At 41.5% G+C, this 18,592-nt stretch overlaps 1 protein-coding gene across 7 annotated transcripts in view; it reads right to left on the bottom strand.

Annotated features, from left to right (window-relative positions):
* Positions 1-2,805: 2,805 nt before the first annotated feature.
* The window catches only part of ak7b (adenylate kinase 7b), a 154,149-nt gene continuing 138,362 nt past the window's right edge, over positions 2,806-18,592 (bottom strand). For 4 of the 7 annotated variants that reach the window (XM_088432439.1, XM_088432443.1, XM_088432440.1 and 1 more), the window contains 5 exons: positions 13,576-13,704; positions 13,348-13,413; positions 8,606-8,803; positions 5,672-5,874; positions 3,386-3,732 (listed from right to left, as the gene is read on the bottom strand). In XM_088432439.1, the coding sequence (XP_088288565.1) occupies positions 3,526-3,732; positions 5,672-5,874; positions 8,606-8,803; positions 13,348-13,413; positions 13,576-13,704 (803 nt within the window). In that variant the 3' untranslated portion in view covers positions 3,386-3,525. Of the gene's footprint in view, positions 3,300-3,379; positions 3,733-5,671; positions 5,875-8,605; positions 8,804-13,347; positions 13,414-13,575; positions 13,705-18,592 lie in introns of those variants that run through there. The other 3 variants (XM_088432441.1, XM_088432445.1, XM_088432442.1) reach the window with 2 other exon arrangements.

Here is an 18,592-nt window from a genome sequence, read left to right as displayed (position 1 = left end):
ACAAATTTTTAGTTAATTTACTTTTACAGGCTGTGTAAATTATGACATTTTTGTCTGTAACTGGGTGGAGCTATAATTAATTTGAAAATGTATCATGCAGATGTTCTAAAGCAGTGACAAGTAAATTTTCTTTAAGTTTTCTGATTTTTCGAAGCTTGCACATTGTATTTGTAGCTCATGACGAAGGAATTTGAAACACATATATTGAAGCCCCGCCCCTATCATATATGTTAACCAATCTTCACGAAATTTCGCCAAGTTGTGGCCCATATCTGATAATAGAGCACGTCGAATTTGAGGTCTATCGGGTCAACCGTTTAGGAGAAATTAAGAGAAGGCTTAAACATGCAAGAAAAGTCACCAAAATTTGCACACTCATCGGGCCTGCTGTATGAAATCTAAATGGGTCAAAAATAATAAAAATAATAAAATAATAATAATAAAATAATCTACTGGGTCATGGCTTGTTTCACCTAGATATAATTTTTTTTAGGCATATTTAGGACCTCAAGACCTACAAAATAGATATAGAGCGCCATATGCTAGGATGTACAGAACCAGAGTTATGAATTTTTTTGTGCCTTTTTGAACCGTTTTTGGATGTTTGCAGGTACTAAACTATTTGAGTATTTGATTTCTGAGCCCTTTTCAAGTCCACATATTTTTCACTTAAAAAAAAAAAAGGGCTGTGAAAAGTGTTACCCAAATTTTGGTTTAAAAATAAAAAAGGAAAAACCAGCACGAAATTTGTTTTTTGATTATTGTTTCAGAATCGTAAATAGAACAAACGGAAAGTACAATGACTCCTTTACATGGCATGTGTGCTTTTACAAATAGCACAACATGGAAAAGTTATGTGCCGAGTTTCAATTGTTATTTGCTGCACCAAATCAAGCGATGTGACATTATTTATTTTATTTTCTTGTAATTCACAGAGAAAAACATATCCCTACTTGGCATAGAATGTACTATTTAAGGGCAACAATTACAGTGAATTCTATAAAAGACAAAACAATCAGTAATTTATCATAGCTACACATTAACACAACGGGATTGTGCAAAATGGTGACAAGCAGAATGTAGTGTGTGAATTGGTGTGTTCATTCAATGTACAGTGGGCCCCCGGTTTACGAACCCCCTGTGTTATGTATTTTTCATTTTACTACGTGGACCACGGCGTTTTTCTGTCACCCTCTTACGCAAAAACCTTTCGTCTTACAAACCATCCAACATGCCGGTCAGTGTGTCCGCACTATTTTTTTCGCTTTGCTGCATTGACAAAAACAACTTTTCTCGCACGTCACGGAAATGCTGATATGCTATTGGTTGATTAAGGCAGTCACGGAGATGCCAATATGCTATTGGCCGGCGTCACGTCAATCACAGAAATGCCAATATGCTATTGGCCGAACTTCCTCATCTTGCTTGATGGCACGAGCTGGTCCGTTTTTTTGTGAAGACTTTGCAAACTTCTTTGAGACACGGCTTCTAAAATTGCAAGTGGCGGTAAAGGAAGAAGTAAGAGGATGATGACAATAGAAACGAAGCAGGAGGTGATAAAAAAATACGAAGGAGTCGCACGCATAGTTAACCTTACTAGTGAGTGTGGCCGTAACCGCTCGACAATCGGTACAATCCTCAAGAACAATGAAGTCTTTAAAGCAAGCAAGTGTTCTAAGTGCATGACTTTCCTTGCCAGGGGACGGACCTGGGTCAACAACAAAATGGAGTGGCTTCTTCTATTATTAATTAAAGAGAAGGAAATCGCCGGTGATATGTTCTTGTTTAAAAAAAATTCTCATTTAAGAATAAGTTCTCGTTTAAAAAAGTTCTCGTTTAAACAAAAAAGTCATTGTTTAAAAAAAGTTCTCGTTTGAAAAAAGTTCTTGTTTAAGAAAAAAAAAAAATCTGCGGGTTCATCTCTGCTCCCCTCCGCTTCAACCCACTACCATCTCAAATCACGTTGCTCCAATGGTAAATGTCATTTTTCCTTTGTATATTTATGTTATTTAATTTAACTGTACAGTAGATTATGTTACTAATTTTTGATATGTGTATAAAGTCGTAGTGTTTTTACCTAAGGTTTTTGCACGCGTTGCACTCATTCACTAATTAACATAGGTTTGGATTGCCCGTCATACGGTGAATTCGAGTTACGAGCCTAGCCGCTGAATGGATTAAGGTCGTAACACGGGGGCCCGCTGTACTTTTATTAATAAATATTATGAGTGTGCATGTCGAAAAGTGTGCATGTCATTGTTTGTAAAACTGTCACCATTTGCATTGCACATGTCACCTTTTGCATCACTAAGTGTCATTAAGGATTTTATGTCAGTTATCCATGATATTCAACGTTGTTTGGGAATGCATGTCACTATTTGTTATTAAGTCCTTTATATTGTTAAGTATAGGGTTATATATATTGACGGGCCCAACCCGGAGTGCTGACTGGTTGGGCTGACTGCCATGAGTACATAAAGTTCACCAACTGGCAGTCGGTTGACCTAATATGGTTCAATTTCACTGTCTGGTGATGTCTTATCAGGATAATGGAAAGTTCCAACCCATGTTGTTGTGTAACCAAAACTATATAAGCTTAACTTTCAACAATAAAGGGGGGCTCTCACTCTCATTTGTTCAACCAGACTGTGTTTGTAAGTGACTAAGTTTTTGGGTCCTCTACACCAATATATATATATATATATATATATATATATATATATATATATATATATATATATATATATATATATATATATATATATATATAGTAAATTGAGTTCCTTCTGTGAAGTGGAATAGTTTATAGTAGAAACCTGTTACTTGCTGAGGTTGCTCTTGGATCCTGGAATACCACCCCGTGACAACTTTTTAGTTTTTTTTTCTGATTGCACTGAATGTCTAGCACGTTTTAACATTTTTGTTGTACATGGTACCTACACGTACCATGTAAAATGACAACTGTACTGTACATATACATGGTATTAACATGTACCATGTACAACAATATATAATAAAGAACTATTCTATTTTCTATTTTCTTTAGAACGTCCTCTGTAGAGCCAAAATTACACTGTCTTAATCAATGTAAAGTTAAAAACAGTGTGCCAATGACCACTTAGGTTATGCAATTCCATTCATTTAAAATTTTGACTGAAACCCTTTCGTGAAAGCTCAGAAAACAACGTAATTCAGTAAATCCTGGATCTCTGCGAATGCAATCAAGGGTGCCTGTGGAAGACTAGGGAAGACGGTGATCCCAAAATGTGTCAGGGGTTGTTCTTTATCAAATACTCTGCCTGTAATGACAGAGAACAAAATCAAATCAAAATTTCAAGGCAAACATTACAGACAAACTCACTCATTACCAGTACATTACCAGGAAGTCTATTGGATCCTCTGGCCATGCTGAGCTACATGCAATCAAGCCTTGAGACAGAGTGGTTATGATGTGCTCCATCAAGTACGTCTTCATTGATACAGAAAGAACCTCCATTTGCTGAACTTCCCATTGCCTCTTCTCGTCTAAACTTTTAGTCTTTCACAAACACAAAATAACTTCATATTATCATATTGCCAAGAAAACAATGTCACACACACAAAATAAAAAAAAAAAAAAACTGTCACAATTGTCCGTCCTGCATATTGTGGGTGTGCGTACGTCTTCATTGGTACAGACAGAACCTCCATTTGCTGAACTTCCCATTGCCTCTTCTCGTCTAAACTTTTAGTCTTTCACAAACACAAAATAACTTCATATTATCATATTGCCAAGAAAACAATGTCACACACACACACAAAATAAAAAATAAAAAAACTGTCACAATTGTCCGTCCTGCATATTGTGGGTGTGCTGGAGCCTGTTCCCGCCGACTTTGGGCAAGAGGTGTATAAACACTCTGGACTGGTAGCTGATGACATGGAACAAACAGACGAATAATCTTACATTCACACCTATGTACATTTTTTTAGAGTCTTGAGTTAACATACCACCCTTTGAAATGTGGCAATACAAGGAACTGGAAAGAAAACCATATATATATATATATATATATATATATATATATATATATATATATATATATATATAGGTCTTTGCTCCTCTGTTTTGGAGGAGAAACAGCCCACATGTTTTACCAATGAGCCCGGCACGTCCAGATGTGAATAACAAGCGAGAGTAGATTAGAACTCCTGCCCTCATGGCCAATGGTCGTGCCGGGAACCAAATGGGTATCTTTTAGTCGTGCCAATCTCCCTCTTGAAATGAAGTTTGAGTGTCTTGCAGGTCACGATAATGTCTTCTATAAGACCAATGAATGACAGAATGGATGTACCCCTTACCGGGGTACATTGGGCTTTATCTCGGTGGGCAAGAAGGTAGCCTCCCTCTGCCTTCGGGTGGGGGGACGGGTCCTGGCTGTTCTTTGTCCTATGCACCAAACAGCAGATCAGAGACCCACCCTATTTGGAGTCCTTGATAGGTGAGCTGGAGACCGCACCCTCTTAGACTCCCTCGGTCTCCTGCGGGACTTGCTCATGTGGACAATGACGGTGAGACCTGGAGGGACGTGATTTGGGGGAATGTCCTCCGCAATCTGAACCAGACTGGTGCTTTGTTATTTGACTTCTGTGCTCATCATGAATTGTCCATAATGAACACCATGTTCAAGCATAAGGGTATCCAAATTTGCACTTGGCACCAGGACATCCTAGGCCACAGGTCAATGATTCACTTTTTGGTTGTGTCATCAGATTTGCGGCTGCATGTTTTGGACACCCAGGTGAAGAGAGGGGCAGAGCTGTCAACTGATCACCACCTAGTGATGTGTTGGCTCCGATGGTGGGGAAGGATGCCGATCAGACCTGGCAGACCCAACGTATTACATATTTTGAGGGTCTGCTAGGAACGCCTAGCAGAATCCCCAGTCAGAAAGAATTTCAACTCCCACTACTGGCAAAATTTCTTCCACATTCCAGGGGAGGTGGGGGACATTGAAACCGAGTGGACTATGTTCCGTGCCTCCATTGTCGAGGCGGCTGATCGGAATTCTGGCCATAAGGTGGTCGGTGCCTGTCATGGCAGCAATCCCCAAGGCAAAAACTCGGGTGTTGAAGGAATTCAGTGAGACCATGGAAAACAATTTCCGGAGGTCTTCAGGGAAATTCTGTTTCACTATCCATTGTCTCAGGTTAAGGCAGCCAGATAGTATGAGTCAGATTGAGAGGATACCCCATTGCAGGCTGCATTTGCCTCATGTGTATCAATTGTGTTGGCAACGCCCTTACAAAAAAAAAGAATAAAAATAAAAAACATTGCATCCCGGGGATGCACTTTGAATGGAAATTATGAGTCTCACGGGGACGCAGAGATTCAGGCTAGAGCACTCAAGTTGATTTCACAAATGAGTTTTAACACTCAGTTTTGTCAAGTTTGAAGAAAGATGCCCTTACTGACATCTTTCTTTCTTTCTTTCTTTCTTTCTTTCTTTCTTTCTTTCTTTCTTTCTTTCTTTCTTTCTTTCTTTCTTTCTTTCTTTCTTTCAAAGCTCTACCAAGCTAACAACTAATCTGTCATTGATACAACATCCAATGTGAAAATTGCATTACAACACAGAGCATTGCCAACATGTAGTGTGAATTCCATATCCTTAAGTCAAGGAAAAATTCATACCCATATTTCCCAATGTGTAGATTTCTGCCTGGCTTGCTCCACCTCTTTCTGCTCTCTCTCAGCCTTTTCTATGGTCTCTATCGACTTATTTCCTTTTTCCTGTGCCTTCTGGTTGTACTGGACATAATTTCTGGGTTTTCCAACTCTTTCACAGACTGTATTCATCAGCGTTTGATTGTCTGGTGTATTAAAACTTGTAATCTCTGTAAATATTAACAACGGACACACAAGGTCAGAGGAGTTAGGGGAAATGACCTAATATGAATCTGATATATTCATCTTTACATCCCATGAGAATGATTCTATGCTAAGGCCCAATCACAATTGTGTAATGAGAGAATTCAGAGGATAATATGGGCAAAAGAAGAAGCTGTCAAACTCATGCCTCGACCTCTCACCCCAGAAAATTGTCAGCAAGTGGTCCTCAGAAAAAGCTATTTTCTGTAAAATAATTCTCAACTGAAAATCCAGATACTATTGATATTGTAAATACTAATTTGAGCGAAAATGTATGTCATTCACAGGAGCACAATTGAAAGCAACTAAATAATTAATGAGGGGTGGCATGGCTCAGTGGTAGCGTGATCATGTCCCAGTGAGAGGCTGTCGGTTCTATCCCGTGACCATGTTGAAGAGTCCTTGAGCAAGACACTCAACTCCTAGTTGCTCCTGCAGCTGGAAAATGGGTATGACTCTTGATGATGACTTTTATGTGTAATGTTCATTTTGTTGCAGTCTCCTCAAAAAGAAAAAAAAATCTGAAAATTTATGTAGACATTATTTTTATTAAAAATACAGGATATCAAAAGAGTTGGCTTGTGGGGCAGTGGTTGACACGTCCGCCTCAAGTTAGAGTTAAAATCCACCTCTCTCTGGCCTTTCTGTGTGGAGTTTGCATGTTCTGTCCGAGCCTGCGTAGGTTCTTTCCGGGCACTCCGGTTTCCTCAAACACTCCAAAAACTTGCATGGCAGGTGTACTGGACATACTAAATTATCCTTAGGTGTGATGGGTGCATGAACGGTTGTTCGTGCAATTGGCCGGTAACCAATTCAGGTTACCCCCCCCCCCCAACCCACTGCCTGATATCAGCTGGGATAGGCAAGTTGTGAGGCTGTTGTGAAGATAAGCAGCTCTAAAAAATGGTTGGATCTAAAAATAAAAAATCTTGTCGTTCTTAATCTTGTGAGACATTTTGTCTTGTGGGATGTGTTTTTTTCATCCCTATTGAACTATTTTGAGAGATCTTCAGCCATGAAAAGTTTTGGTCCATATATTGTTCATATGTTTTGTGTTGGCGGAGTCTGTGATAAGTGCTCTTATCATATTTTAGGAACTCAACAATGTGTTTAGAACGTTTTAAGGCACTCTGGCCTTTGGTGAGGCTGGAGTAACCTCAGATAATGGCTACGGGGAAAAAAAGACCCATTTCAGAGCCTCCTCAGTGGCTGTGAAAGCACATGATGATGGGAATTAGTTTTTCACTTTAACAGTCACCTTTGATCAAGGTTTTGAGCCAATAAAAACTTGACTTTCACACTCCTTCACGATAAACTCAGTTTTTGCATATGGCATTTTTTTGGGGTATTTTCAGAAAAATCCTAAGTCTAGAAACAGAGTTAACACATTTTTAACTCTATTTGCCTGGCAAATAATTTGCCTGGAAGTTGTTGGGTTTAGTCAGGGCGAGATGGGATGGGCGAGATGGGATGCGAACGATACCACTACAAGCAACTATGTAATCATCGTGGAAGGAGTGGTTTATCCTGAAGGTCCTGTGGCTTTCAATCATCAAGGAATCCTTTTATTGTCAGGGTTGTGTACAGCATGGGTGGGCTCTGGGCCTCAAGGGGCAATGTCCTGTATAATTTCCCGTTTTCTCTCTTGACACACCTGATTCAAATGATAAGCTGAAAAAGATCTTTTGAGATCATTTGAATCAGAGGTTTTTATTGGAAAAAAACTAGAAAGCTTGCCCTCGAGTTCCTGAAATTGTCCACCTCTGGTGTACAGTGTAAAAAAGGTTAATACAATAACTGTGTAAAAATATTTTATACAAATATTGTTTGGATCTCTATTTAATTAAAGTATGTGTGTTTTTACGCCCCAAAAAATCAACTACATATAAAGAGAAGTTAACCTATTTTTCGACCTTCAGATTAAAAAAAAAAAATCGCCGTATTAGTAATAGTAGTTCAAAGTTAACAAGTTAGATAGTCAACATTTTTATTAGCTTAAAATGTTGACAGAGTAAAACGTTTATTCTTTTCATCAACTGCCAATATGGGGCCAACAAATAGCCTGAAGTCAGTTATTTTACCCCATAGCAATATTTGAAGCCATCTGGACCTAACTTAAGACAAAAATGAGGGCCACCAAATATGCTCCCATATTCACAGTAGTATGTCATTCTTAGATGTCATGAATGGGTAGGTCACCAAGATTTGAAGTGCTGTAACTCAGAAGGGACTCTGTGTTGAGCCACTGCTCCTCCGCATTGAGAGGAGCCAGTTGAGGTAGCTCGGGCATCTGGTTAGGATGCCTCCCTGACGCCTCCCTCCAGATGCATGTCCCACTGGGAGGAGGATCCAGGGTCGTCCCAGGACATGCTGGAGAGACTACGTCTCTTGGCTGGCCTGGGAATGCCTGGGGATCCTTCCAGAGGAGCCGGACAAAGTGGCCAGAGGGAGGGAACTCTGGGCATCCCTGCTCAAGCTACTGCTCCCATGACCTACCAATAAAGTGGTAGCTAATGAATGGATGTAAATCGGAAACAGTTTGAGCTTGGGGGCTCAAACTTTGGATTATTTCATTTGACGTCATCAGGCAAATTGGAAAAGTGTCTTTGGGGCGGTCATGGGGATCTGCATGAATTGACATGGAATAACCCAATTGTTTACAGGGGTGCATGAATAAAAAATGTTTGGAAATGTTACCAATAAGTAACGGGTTGATGTCCAATTCCTCAAAGTAATTGAGAACACATTCTTCTTCCATGTTTTTCTCTCTGTATTTGATTAAAATTTGCAGGAAGTGCTCTTGCTCGTACTTTCGCTCCTGCACCAACTTCTCAGAGAGATTAATCACCTGATCTTTCAGAAAGGAATCTGACGCGTCAAGGCACAAAATAAATTCTGCAAAGCAATACAAGTGTAGGCACATGGACAAACACACACAAACATGAACACAAAAAAATAGAAAACAGTTAGTAAAGTTGTTTTTAGTGGTTGCATACACAGTATAAATTGTATTCAGTATTTGCAGGAATGCACATAATTTTGGTCTGATATCCAAGTCAGCAACAAAGGTTGTTGTTGGGTTCCTGAATATTTTGACCCAGGCCTCATGAATAGTGTTAAGGGTAACATGCGACAAAAGTATTGCATTGCAATGAGCCAGTAACGAGTAACGACTTAATTATAATATTATTGTTGTAATTGGTTGGTTAATGAGTGTCATAACGCTTCACGATTTTGGGACCACACGACAAAATTAATCTCCAAATATAAATGAGAAAACCTTCCATGACATCATTTACTATAAAATTGACTAAATTGTCTCTTAATGGAGGTCATGCAGGAAAATGTAAATCAATCTCTGAGCAGGAGAGTTTCGGTGGCCAATGACGTCATGCTACGACAAATCCTATCATACAAACAAATTGCCCATTAAATTGAGTCTGATGTGACCCTCCTCTCCAGCACCTCTAAATGGACTTTACCGAGGAGGATGCTAATCCAGAGGTGCTGTGCTGCAATGTTCATGTGATGTTATAGAGGTGTTTTAGCCAGAACAGCGCAACAACATCCAGAGTCTTTAGGAACTCAAGGCGGATCTCATCTACCCCAGGACCTTGCCATCAAGAATTCTTTGACCACATCGGTGACTTCAGCCCCAAAGATGGGAGAGCCCACATCGGAGTTTCCAGACTCTGCTTCCTCAGAGGAAGACATGTTGTGGAGTTTTTACCATTTTGGACATGCTTGTCAAAAATGGTCCCTCACCTAGGACATGTTTGCTTTGGGTGACCCTACCGGGGGTTTAAAGTCCCAGACACCTTAGCTCCTAGGATCATTGGGACACACAAACCCTTCTACCACATTTTCAACTTTGTATGGGTATTTCAAAAGTGGAAATGTAGAATTTTTGGGAAGTGAGAATCTTTGGTACTGTTAGGTATAGGCTGAACAGTTAAGAGTTTTGAAGGGTGTGAACTGGTCAAAAACATAGAAGTAATGAAAGAAAAACCAACAGAAAATAATTTTCTTAGTTGTGGAAATGTAAATGGTGGAAATGTTGAATTTTTATTCAATTGTAATGTTAAGCATCTGTAGGAATAAACTGACATTTATAGTTTGAATGTTTTGAAATGGCATGAGAAATAAATAATTTTTGTCCTCCCATTAACTTACCACCTGTTCCCACCAACTGTGTAAGAGACTCCATGCATACTAAATCAAACTGAGACAGGGTTACCAGACTTTCATCAACCTGATTGTCTAAACTAGGATCAGCCATCAGTGTAAGAACACATGCGAGCAGTGTCAATGTATATGATTGGCTGAATAGTGTAACGGAAACTTATCGTATCATTGGCTGTACTCGTTGGCACAGTGCAAAATGCAAAACAATATTATTGGTCTAATTAATCAGATGCGGTCAAATATTAGATATTTAATATGTTTATATTACATTTTGTTTATGCGCATTACGGATTTTCTAGTATGCTGAGAATGTGCGAGCAGTGCGCAATTGCGCATATGCACAGCTTAGAGGGAACACTGTGTCTACTGACTGTATGAACAAGATCCTGGATATTAGCGGATGAAATTAATTTTCTCCTAAGTGTCTGGGCTCTCCCTTAGAGATAAGGTGACAAGATAGGTCATGCGGGAGAGACAAATTAGTTTTTCCGAAGTGTTTGGGCTCTCCCTTAGAGATAAGGTGAGAAGATCGGTCATCTGCGAGAGACAAAGTGTTGAGTTGGTGCTCTTTCGCATTGGGAGAACCCAGTTACGGTATCTCAGGCGTCTGGTAAGGATACCTCCCGATGCCTCCCTGGTGGGATGTTCTGGGTATGTCCTACCCAGGCCCAGAAGTCGACCCAGGGCAACCTGGAGTGATTATGTCTCTTGACTGGCCTGGGAATGCTTGGGGATCCTCCCACAGGAGCTGGACGAAGTGGACAGGTAGATAGAAGTCTGTGGTTGCCTGCTGAAGTTGCGGCCCCTGTGACCTGACTCTGAATAAAGCAGTAGATCATGGATGGATGTGGTTTTGGTGAGTACTTTGAATGATAAAGGTGTAGATGATGGATGGATTTTTGGTGGGTATTTTAAAGGTGATTTGGTTGGAATTTGGCTGTGGAAATGTTTGGCATCTGTGGGAACAGATGAATATATATATATATATATATATATATATATATATATATATATATATATATATATATATATATATATATATATAAGTTTAAGTTAAGGTAGAATAAAGAAAGTGTAGCATAAAAATATTTAATTTCTGTATTATATTTTTTGAGGCTATTTAATTGCTGAAAATATTTTAGTTTGGAAATAGAACAGTATCAGGGCACCTCAACATGGTCTCAAGGGTCATGGTTCGAACCGACAGCCTCCAAGCGGGTGTGAATCATACTACCACAGAGCCATGCCGCAACAAGACAAACACCAAGGCAAAACAACACTCAAAAGAGGAATGGGAAGAAGAAAACTTAATCATAGTCTCACATCTCACATCTCATATAGGGTCAAATCGAAATCCACCTCAACCATTTCAGGGGTTTGCCATTTTGCCTCTTGCTATCGACTGAAAGTAATATCAGAGTTGCTCAGAGATCAGGAAACGAAACATATCTCAGGTTGTTAAAGTCTATGACCTAACTCAAAAAAAAATGAGAAGTGGTAAATATATATATAAAATATATATAAAAAAATATATATAATATATATAATATATATAAAATATATATAATAAAATAATATATATATATATATATATATATATATATATATATATATATATATATATATATATATATATATATATATATATATATATATATATATATATATATATATATATATATATATATACTGTAAAAGTTATTGTATAAATAACAAATTAAGAAAACTGATACAAATTACAGTTACAATCTGAATTGTAGTCTGTATAATGTTAAGATATATTCTATTCCCACAACAGTTACATACTAAAAATGGTAAAAAGAAAAGTGATTATCAATGTCATAAACAACAACAAAGACGATTAAGGTCATGGAAATTACCCACAACCAACATGGAAAAGAAGAAGCATATACCATAAATAATTAGTAAAATCCAAAGATCGACCAAATAATACCAAGCCCCACTCACTTTGTACTGTAACCAGATCAGAGAGTCACTCCTTAGAAAAGCAAAATGGCTTTTGTGGAAAGACATTGACAGCCTGGATAAAGCAACATTTTCAGTATGCTTGTGTAAAAGCATGCCACTTGGTTGTGGGTTTGATCCCCAACCATTGAGACCATGGTGACGTGTCTTTGAGCAAAACAATGATCTCCCAGCTGCTCCTCATACAATAAAAGCTGAGTAATCACTGTAAAATGTTTTGAAGTGGATGTCAACCCAAAGATTTTCTTAAGTAGTAAAATGTTCTCAACCACTCATCGGAATACGACATTCTGAGCAAAATTGTACATATATATCAATATATATATATATATATATATATATATATATATATATATATATATATATATATATATATATATATATATATATATATATATATATATATATACACATATGTTCACACACACACACACAGTGATACCTCGTTTATCGCGGGGGTTACATTCCATAAATAATGTGCAAATTGAAATCCGTGAAGTAGTCAGCTTTTTTTAAAAATTATTATTATTTTACAATGCAATACTGTGTGTTCGTTTGCTCTGGGCATGCTTACAAGCCACGTGACCAGCTCCCAGAGACCAAGCTATCGATCAATGTGCTTACTAGCACGTTCATAACGTGTGCGGTGAGCTGAGCGCACACAGGCGGTTATCGGAGAGACGCAGGAGAGAAGAAAGCAAGCTTTTGGATCCTCTTGCCTTTTGTAATAAATTGACAAGTAAAAAACCAATACAGTACAGCATCAATATTTTTTTTCTAGACAACAGTAAAGCCCCTGAGCCAATCAGGATTCAGACCACAATGCATTGTAAAAATTATCCACACTGTAAAAAAAAAACGTAAAGCAGCGAATCCTCTAAAGATGAACCATGATAGAGCAAGGGATCACTGTATATATATATATATATATATATATATATATATATATATATATATATATATATATATATATATATATATATATATATATATATAATTTTTTTTTTTTTAATTTATTTATTTATTTATTTTTTACTTTAGGGAATATCCCTAATTATCACTGTCAGTTGTCAGAAAATCACATTTCAGTTGCTCGGGGCTCGGGTAACAACCAATCAAGGCTCACCTTTTTTCCCTGAGCTATTTCCTGTTACCTGATCGCTGTGCTGTGGCTTTGTCTGTGTAGTGTGTGGCTTTTTCTGTGTTTTTATATGAAATATATGCAACAGTACTTTCCCACTTTGATAATGACTTGGTGGTGGTCAAACCTGGCATTATCTTCTTTTTGTCAAAGAAAGTCAAAGATGCTCTTTCGTCTGATTCATGTTCATCAACTAAAAAAGAAAGTTAGGATACTATTAGTATTTTATGAACTGTAAATTTGTGTGTACATTGTGTGTGCATATGGGTGTGCGCACTCCCACATTTTGAAGACCATAAAATATGCCAAAATCATTGAATATATAATATGACACAATCATCTTTGATTTCATTACCATGGAAAAGCTCTTTGGCTTGCTCGTATGTCTTTGGAAATCCATCCAGTACAAAGCCCTGATTTTTGCAGGGGTTGGACATTAGTTTATCTGTCATCACCTTCACCAACACTTGGTCATCCACAAAACCTAAGAGGAAAATATAAATAAACAACTCAGTTTAAATGATGCCCTTACCTGTTGTTGAAATATAATTAACAATGGTCTTTCAACACCGACACCGGTGGGCGAATGCAAGAGCGAAGGGCAGGAGGTGTCCAGGGCAGGGAACAGCGGAGGTAAGTATCCAAACACACATTCAAAGGGAGCTAGGCCTGTCGCAGAGATGGTCTGTGAATTATGGGCATATTCAGCCCATAGGAGGTGGGTGGACCAGGACAGCGGGTCCCGTGAGGACAGACATCAGAGAGCGTTCTCAAGCTCCTGGTTGATCCTTTCAGTCTGCCCATTGGTCTAGGGATGGAACCCGGACAAAAGACTGTCAATTGCCCCAAGGAGCCGATAGAATTCTCTCCAAAAAGGGGAGGCGAACTAGGGACCTCTATCGGAGACGACGTCGAGGGGTAACCCATGGAGTCGGAAGACATGATTTAAGAGAAGAGTTGCCGTTTCCTTGGCGGATGGGAGTTTTGGGAGTGCAACGAAGTGGACCATTTTGCTAAACCGATCCACTATCGACAGAATGACTGTGTTGCCATTTGAAGGGGGTAGACCAGTGATGAAGTCTAACGAGATATGGGACCAGGGCCGATGGAGGATCGGAAGGGGTGCAGTAGGCCAGCAGGGCGTCGATGACTGGGTTTATGTTGATTGCAGACCGAACAGGCGTTGACAAACTCACGTACATCCTTTTCTAAGGTGGGCCACCAAAAGCATTGTCTCAAGGCCTCTATTGTCTGGTCCAACGTTGGAGGGATCCACCTCCACCACGAACTGTCGCTACGGGTCAGGCATCAGTTGGATTGGAGCTGAAGTGAAGCGGGCTTTAAGCGTCCAGAAGGCTTCGTCTGCCGCGGGATTCCATTGAAATCTGATCTTTGAACTGGTCAGGGTAGTGAGTGGAGTAGTGAGTAGTGAGTGCTGTAGTTCCTGATGAATTGTATGTAGAAGTTAGCAAATCCGAGAAAACGCTGAAGCTGCTTGCAGGTTTCGGGGACAGGCCAGGAGGTGACAGACGAGACCTTGGCAGGATCCATACCGATGCTGTCCTTTGAGATGATGTATCCCAGAAAGGAGACCAATATTTTATGGAAGTCAAATTTCTCTGCTTTCACAAATAGGGAGTTTTCCAGCAGCCGTTGGAGTACTGTGCAGACATGGGATGTGTGTTCTTCCCGGGTCTGGGAAAATACTAAGATGTTGTCAAGATATACGAAGACGAACTTTTCCAGCATATTCTGTAGGACATCATTGATCAGAGACTGAAACATTGCTGGGGCGTTTGTGAGACCGAAGGGCATGACCAAATACTCATAATGTCCCAGGGGGGTGTTGAATACAGTTTTCCAGTCATCCCCTTCCCGGACCCGAACCAAATGATAAGCACTGCGCAGGTCCAGCTTGGTGAAGAAGGAGGCACCCTGGAGAAGCTCAAACCTAGAAGTCATAAGGGGGAGAAGGTACCGGCTTTTAATGGTTATGTCATTGAGGCCTTGGTAATCTATGCAGGAATGGAGCATCTGGTCCTCCTTTTTGACAAAAAAGAATCCAGCCCCCGCAGAGGAGGAAGACGGACGGATAATGCCTGTCGATAGGGAGTCATTTATGTACTCTTCCATGGCTCGTCGCTCTGAAGCAGACAATGAGTAGAGGCGACCCCTGGGGGGCATCGTACCAGGGAGAAGGTCGATGACACAACCATATGGCCGATGAGGAGGAAGGGACGTCGCTCGCGCCTTGTTGAAAACTTGGCAGAGATCATGGTATTCAGGAGGGACACCAGCCATGTCCGCCTGGGCCGGTGGAGGAATGCATAAGTCGGGCGTCGAAGCTCGTTTGAGGCAGGACCGGTGGCAGGACGGAGACCAGCTAAGAATGACTTCTGTCTCCCAGTTTACGTGAGGGTTGTGGAGACAGAGCCAGGGTAGGCCCAGGATCAAGGGGATGTTTGGTTTGTTCAGAATGTGGAATTGGATCTTCTCCTCCTGGTTCCCAGACAGATGCATGGGGACGGGGACTGTCTGGTGTCTAATCAGCCCGAGAGGGCGGCCATCCAGAGTATAGGACGGTGTTGGTTTGGGCAAGGGAGTATGTGCAAGGCCAAATTGGGTGACCAGCTCTCTGCTGATGATGTTTGCGTCGGCCCCAGAATCAACCAGAGCCCCCAGGACATGCGTGCCACCAGAGATGACCAAGCACACCTGGAGAAGGCATTTTGAACGAGGGGAGGAAGAGAGAGCTTGGCCCAGCCACATCCCCTTATCTACGGCTGGGCCCTGGCTTTTATCGGACATGAAGCAACGTAGTGGCCCTCTTGACCACAATAGAGGCAAAGGTTGCCTGCACAGCGTTGTTGCCGTGGTCTGGAGTCAAAGTGGCGCGGCCAAGCTGCATGGGCTCGGCTCCAACCCCAGAAGGCGCTGGCGTGACAGGCGGTCGGAAGGCGTGTCTGGCTAGAGGGACCGCCCCTATCTCTAGTCTCTCTCTCGTTCGCCTCGGGATTTACTGAAGTCGGATATCTATTCGGGTTGCCAAGGCGATTATCGCGTCCAGGGTGGTGGGAAGCTCGTGGGAAACCAAATCGTCCTTTAGGCGACTAGACAGACCGTGCAGGAAGGCATCGACGAGAGCCGGTTCGTTCCAGCGGTTTTGACTAGCTCTGGTACGGAAGTCGATCGCGTAATCGGCTACTGACCTATTTCCTTGCCGCGGCTCAAGCAGGCCCCTACCCAACTCAGCGCTGGCATAGCTGAGCCCAAAAACTTTCTGGAGCTCCGCCGCAAACGCTTGGAAGGAAGTGCAAGCTGGAGACTGCCTCCTCCACTCCGCCGTTCCCCACTAGCGGGCACGGCCTGTAAGGTGATTGACAACGAACGCTACCTTTACTTGTTCCGTGGTGAATGTCCTCGGTTGGAGAGCGAACAGCAAAGAGTAATTGGTTAAGAATGCCTCGCATGTTTCAGGATCGCCCTCGTACCGTTCCGGAAGCCCAACCTGGGGGTCGGGTGCTGGCTGGGAGGTTGAGCTGAGAGAAGGTCGGCGTGCTGGGTCCATTGCGTCTGGCCATATTGTACTGTTACGGCGGGAGGAGAGAGGACCCAAGAGCACGCACAAACTGGTAAGAGCAAAGGCAGAGCGTTTATTAAACAGAAGGTGCAGGTAGTCGTGGGAGCTGACAAGAGCGTGGCAAAGAGGTCTGGGGTTTCCGGAGTCAGGAGAGCTGGGGTTTGGCTGGGAGCCGGGCGAAGGAAGGCAGATGGGAAGGGGGCTCGGGCAGACAGGTTAAGGCGGCAAGCTAGCGGGCGGTCAAAGGCAGGCAGGGTCGAAATACCAAAAATCCGGTCAATTTGGCAGGCAATCGGGTGGTCAGAATAAACAGGGTTGGATAACAGGCAGGCTGGCAGGAGGAATTGCTGGAAAGCTCGACGTGGCACATAGAGACAATCTGGCACGTTGTGAAGGGAAGTGACCGGGTTTTATACTGGGCGGGTGAATGGTTGCAGGTGTTAGTGTTTGGGGCTGATTAGCAGGAGGGATGAGCAGGTGAGGCTGGAAGTGAGGTGGCTGAACTTGCGAACTGTGACAATATCTTCAAACATAATAATCCATGGAGATTTCTCTGTAACCTTGTCTGTAAATCTGCCCATCCCCAATAGGATTCTGATCAAAAATATTATATTTCTATTTATTTTTTTTCTAAGATTTCTAAAAAGGCATTTCTTTCATTTAGGATTGTATGTTATAATATACTGCATAATAATAATTCCTATGCTTCCACAGAAGAAGATATGACAGTGGAATTAATGAGGTCTTCAAAGTTTTCTGCCAAGCGGTTTACAAAGTCAAAAGTTGAGGTCGGCAGCACCCCATCTCCACTGTACACAGTGCTAAATGTGCACTGCTTCCCCCACCTGAGATGCAGGATGGTGGCCCATAATTATCTTGAAGCCATCCAAAAATCTGTCCCATGGCTTTACCAAACTCCTCCGACATCTGAGTTTTTGCCTCGGCAACTGCCAAAGCTGCACTCTGCTTGGCCAGTCGGTTCCTGTTAGCTGACTCCAGAGTCTCAAAGGCCAAAAAGTCCCGATAGGACTCCCTTCTTAAGCTTTTACAGGTCCTTCAGACAGGGGCTTCTTCTAGATGTTTCCCTCACAATATGTTTGGATCTTCCAGGTCTGAATATCATCTTACCCCACCATCGGTGCCAACACTCCATCAGGTGATGACCACTTGACAGCCCTGCCCCTCTTTACCCGAACATTCAGCTGCAAATTTACCGACATTGCCACAAAGTGTCACGGGAGAGTGTGGTGGGGTCGAGGGAGTGGGTAATTGTCCATCTTTAATCGGAAACAGGCAGACAAGAACAGCAACAAAAAGCAGGGTGGAAAAAACTCTAACAAGGCACAGGCCGGCAGGCAACCAGAAAATACGAATGGGCAGGTGGGTACAGGGATATACAGATGAGAGGAACAATGATCCAACAATGGCTATAACAAACATGGGGCTTAAAAAGACACACAGACACTAATTAGGTGAACGCACAAAAGCTGGGAAGGAAACGATAGGCAGGAGAAGCAGATTGGCGGACACACGAGAGACAGGTAAACGCAGACAGGTGCACCAAATCAGACCAATGCAGGATGACAAGAGAGGAGCTGAAACATGAACTATGTAAAAAGAAAAGAACAGAACCCCTCAAATTAAACCCACTACCCAAAAACGTGACAAGTGCGTAAATGGACATAGCTGAGCCAAAAGGCAAAGCTCTATTTACCAGTCGATCTATGTTCCCGCCCTCACCTATGGTCATGAGCTGTGGGTAGCGATTGAAAGAACAAGATCCCGATTACAA

This window comes from Hippichthys cyanospilos, chromosome 14, assembly GCF_059441005.1.
Source record: "Hippichthys cyanospilos isolate Australia breed blue-spotted pipefish chromosome 14, RoL_Hcya_1.0, whole genome shotgun sequence".
Classification (NCBI taxonomy): domain Eukaryota; kingdom Metazoa; phylum Chordata; class Actinopteri; order Syngnathiformes; family Syngnathidae; genus Hippichthys; species Hippichthys cyanospilos.
This window is presented reverse-complemented; position numbering and strand designations above follow the sequence as displayed.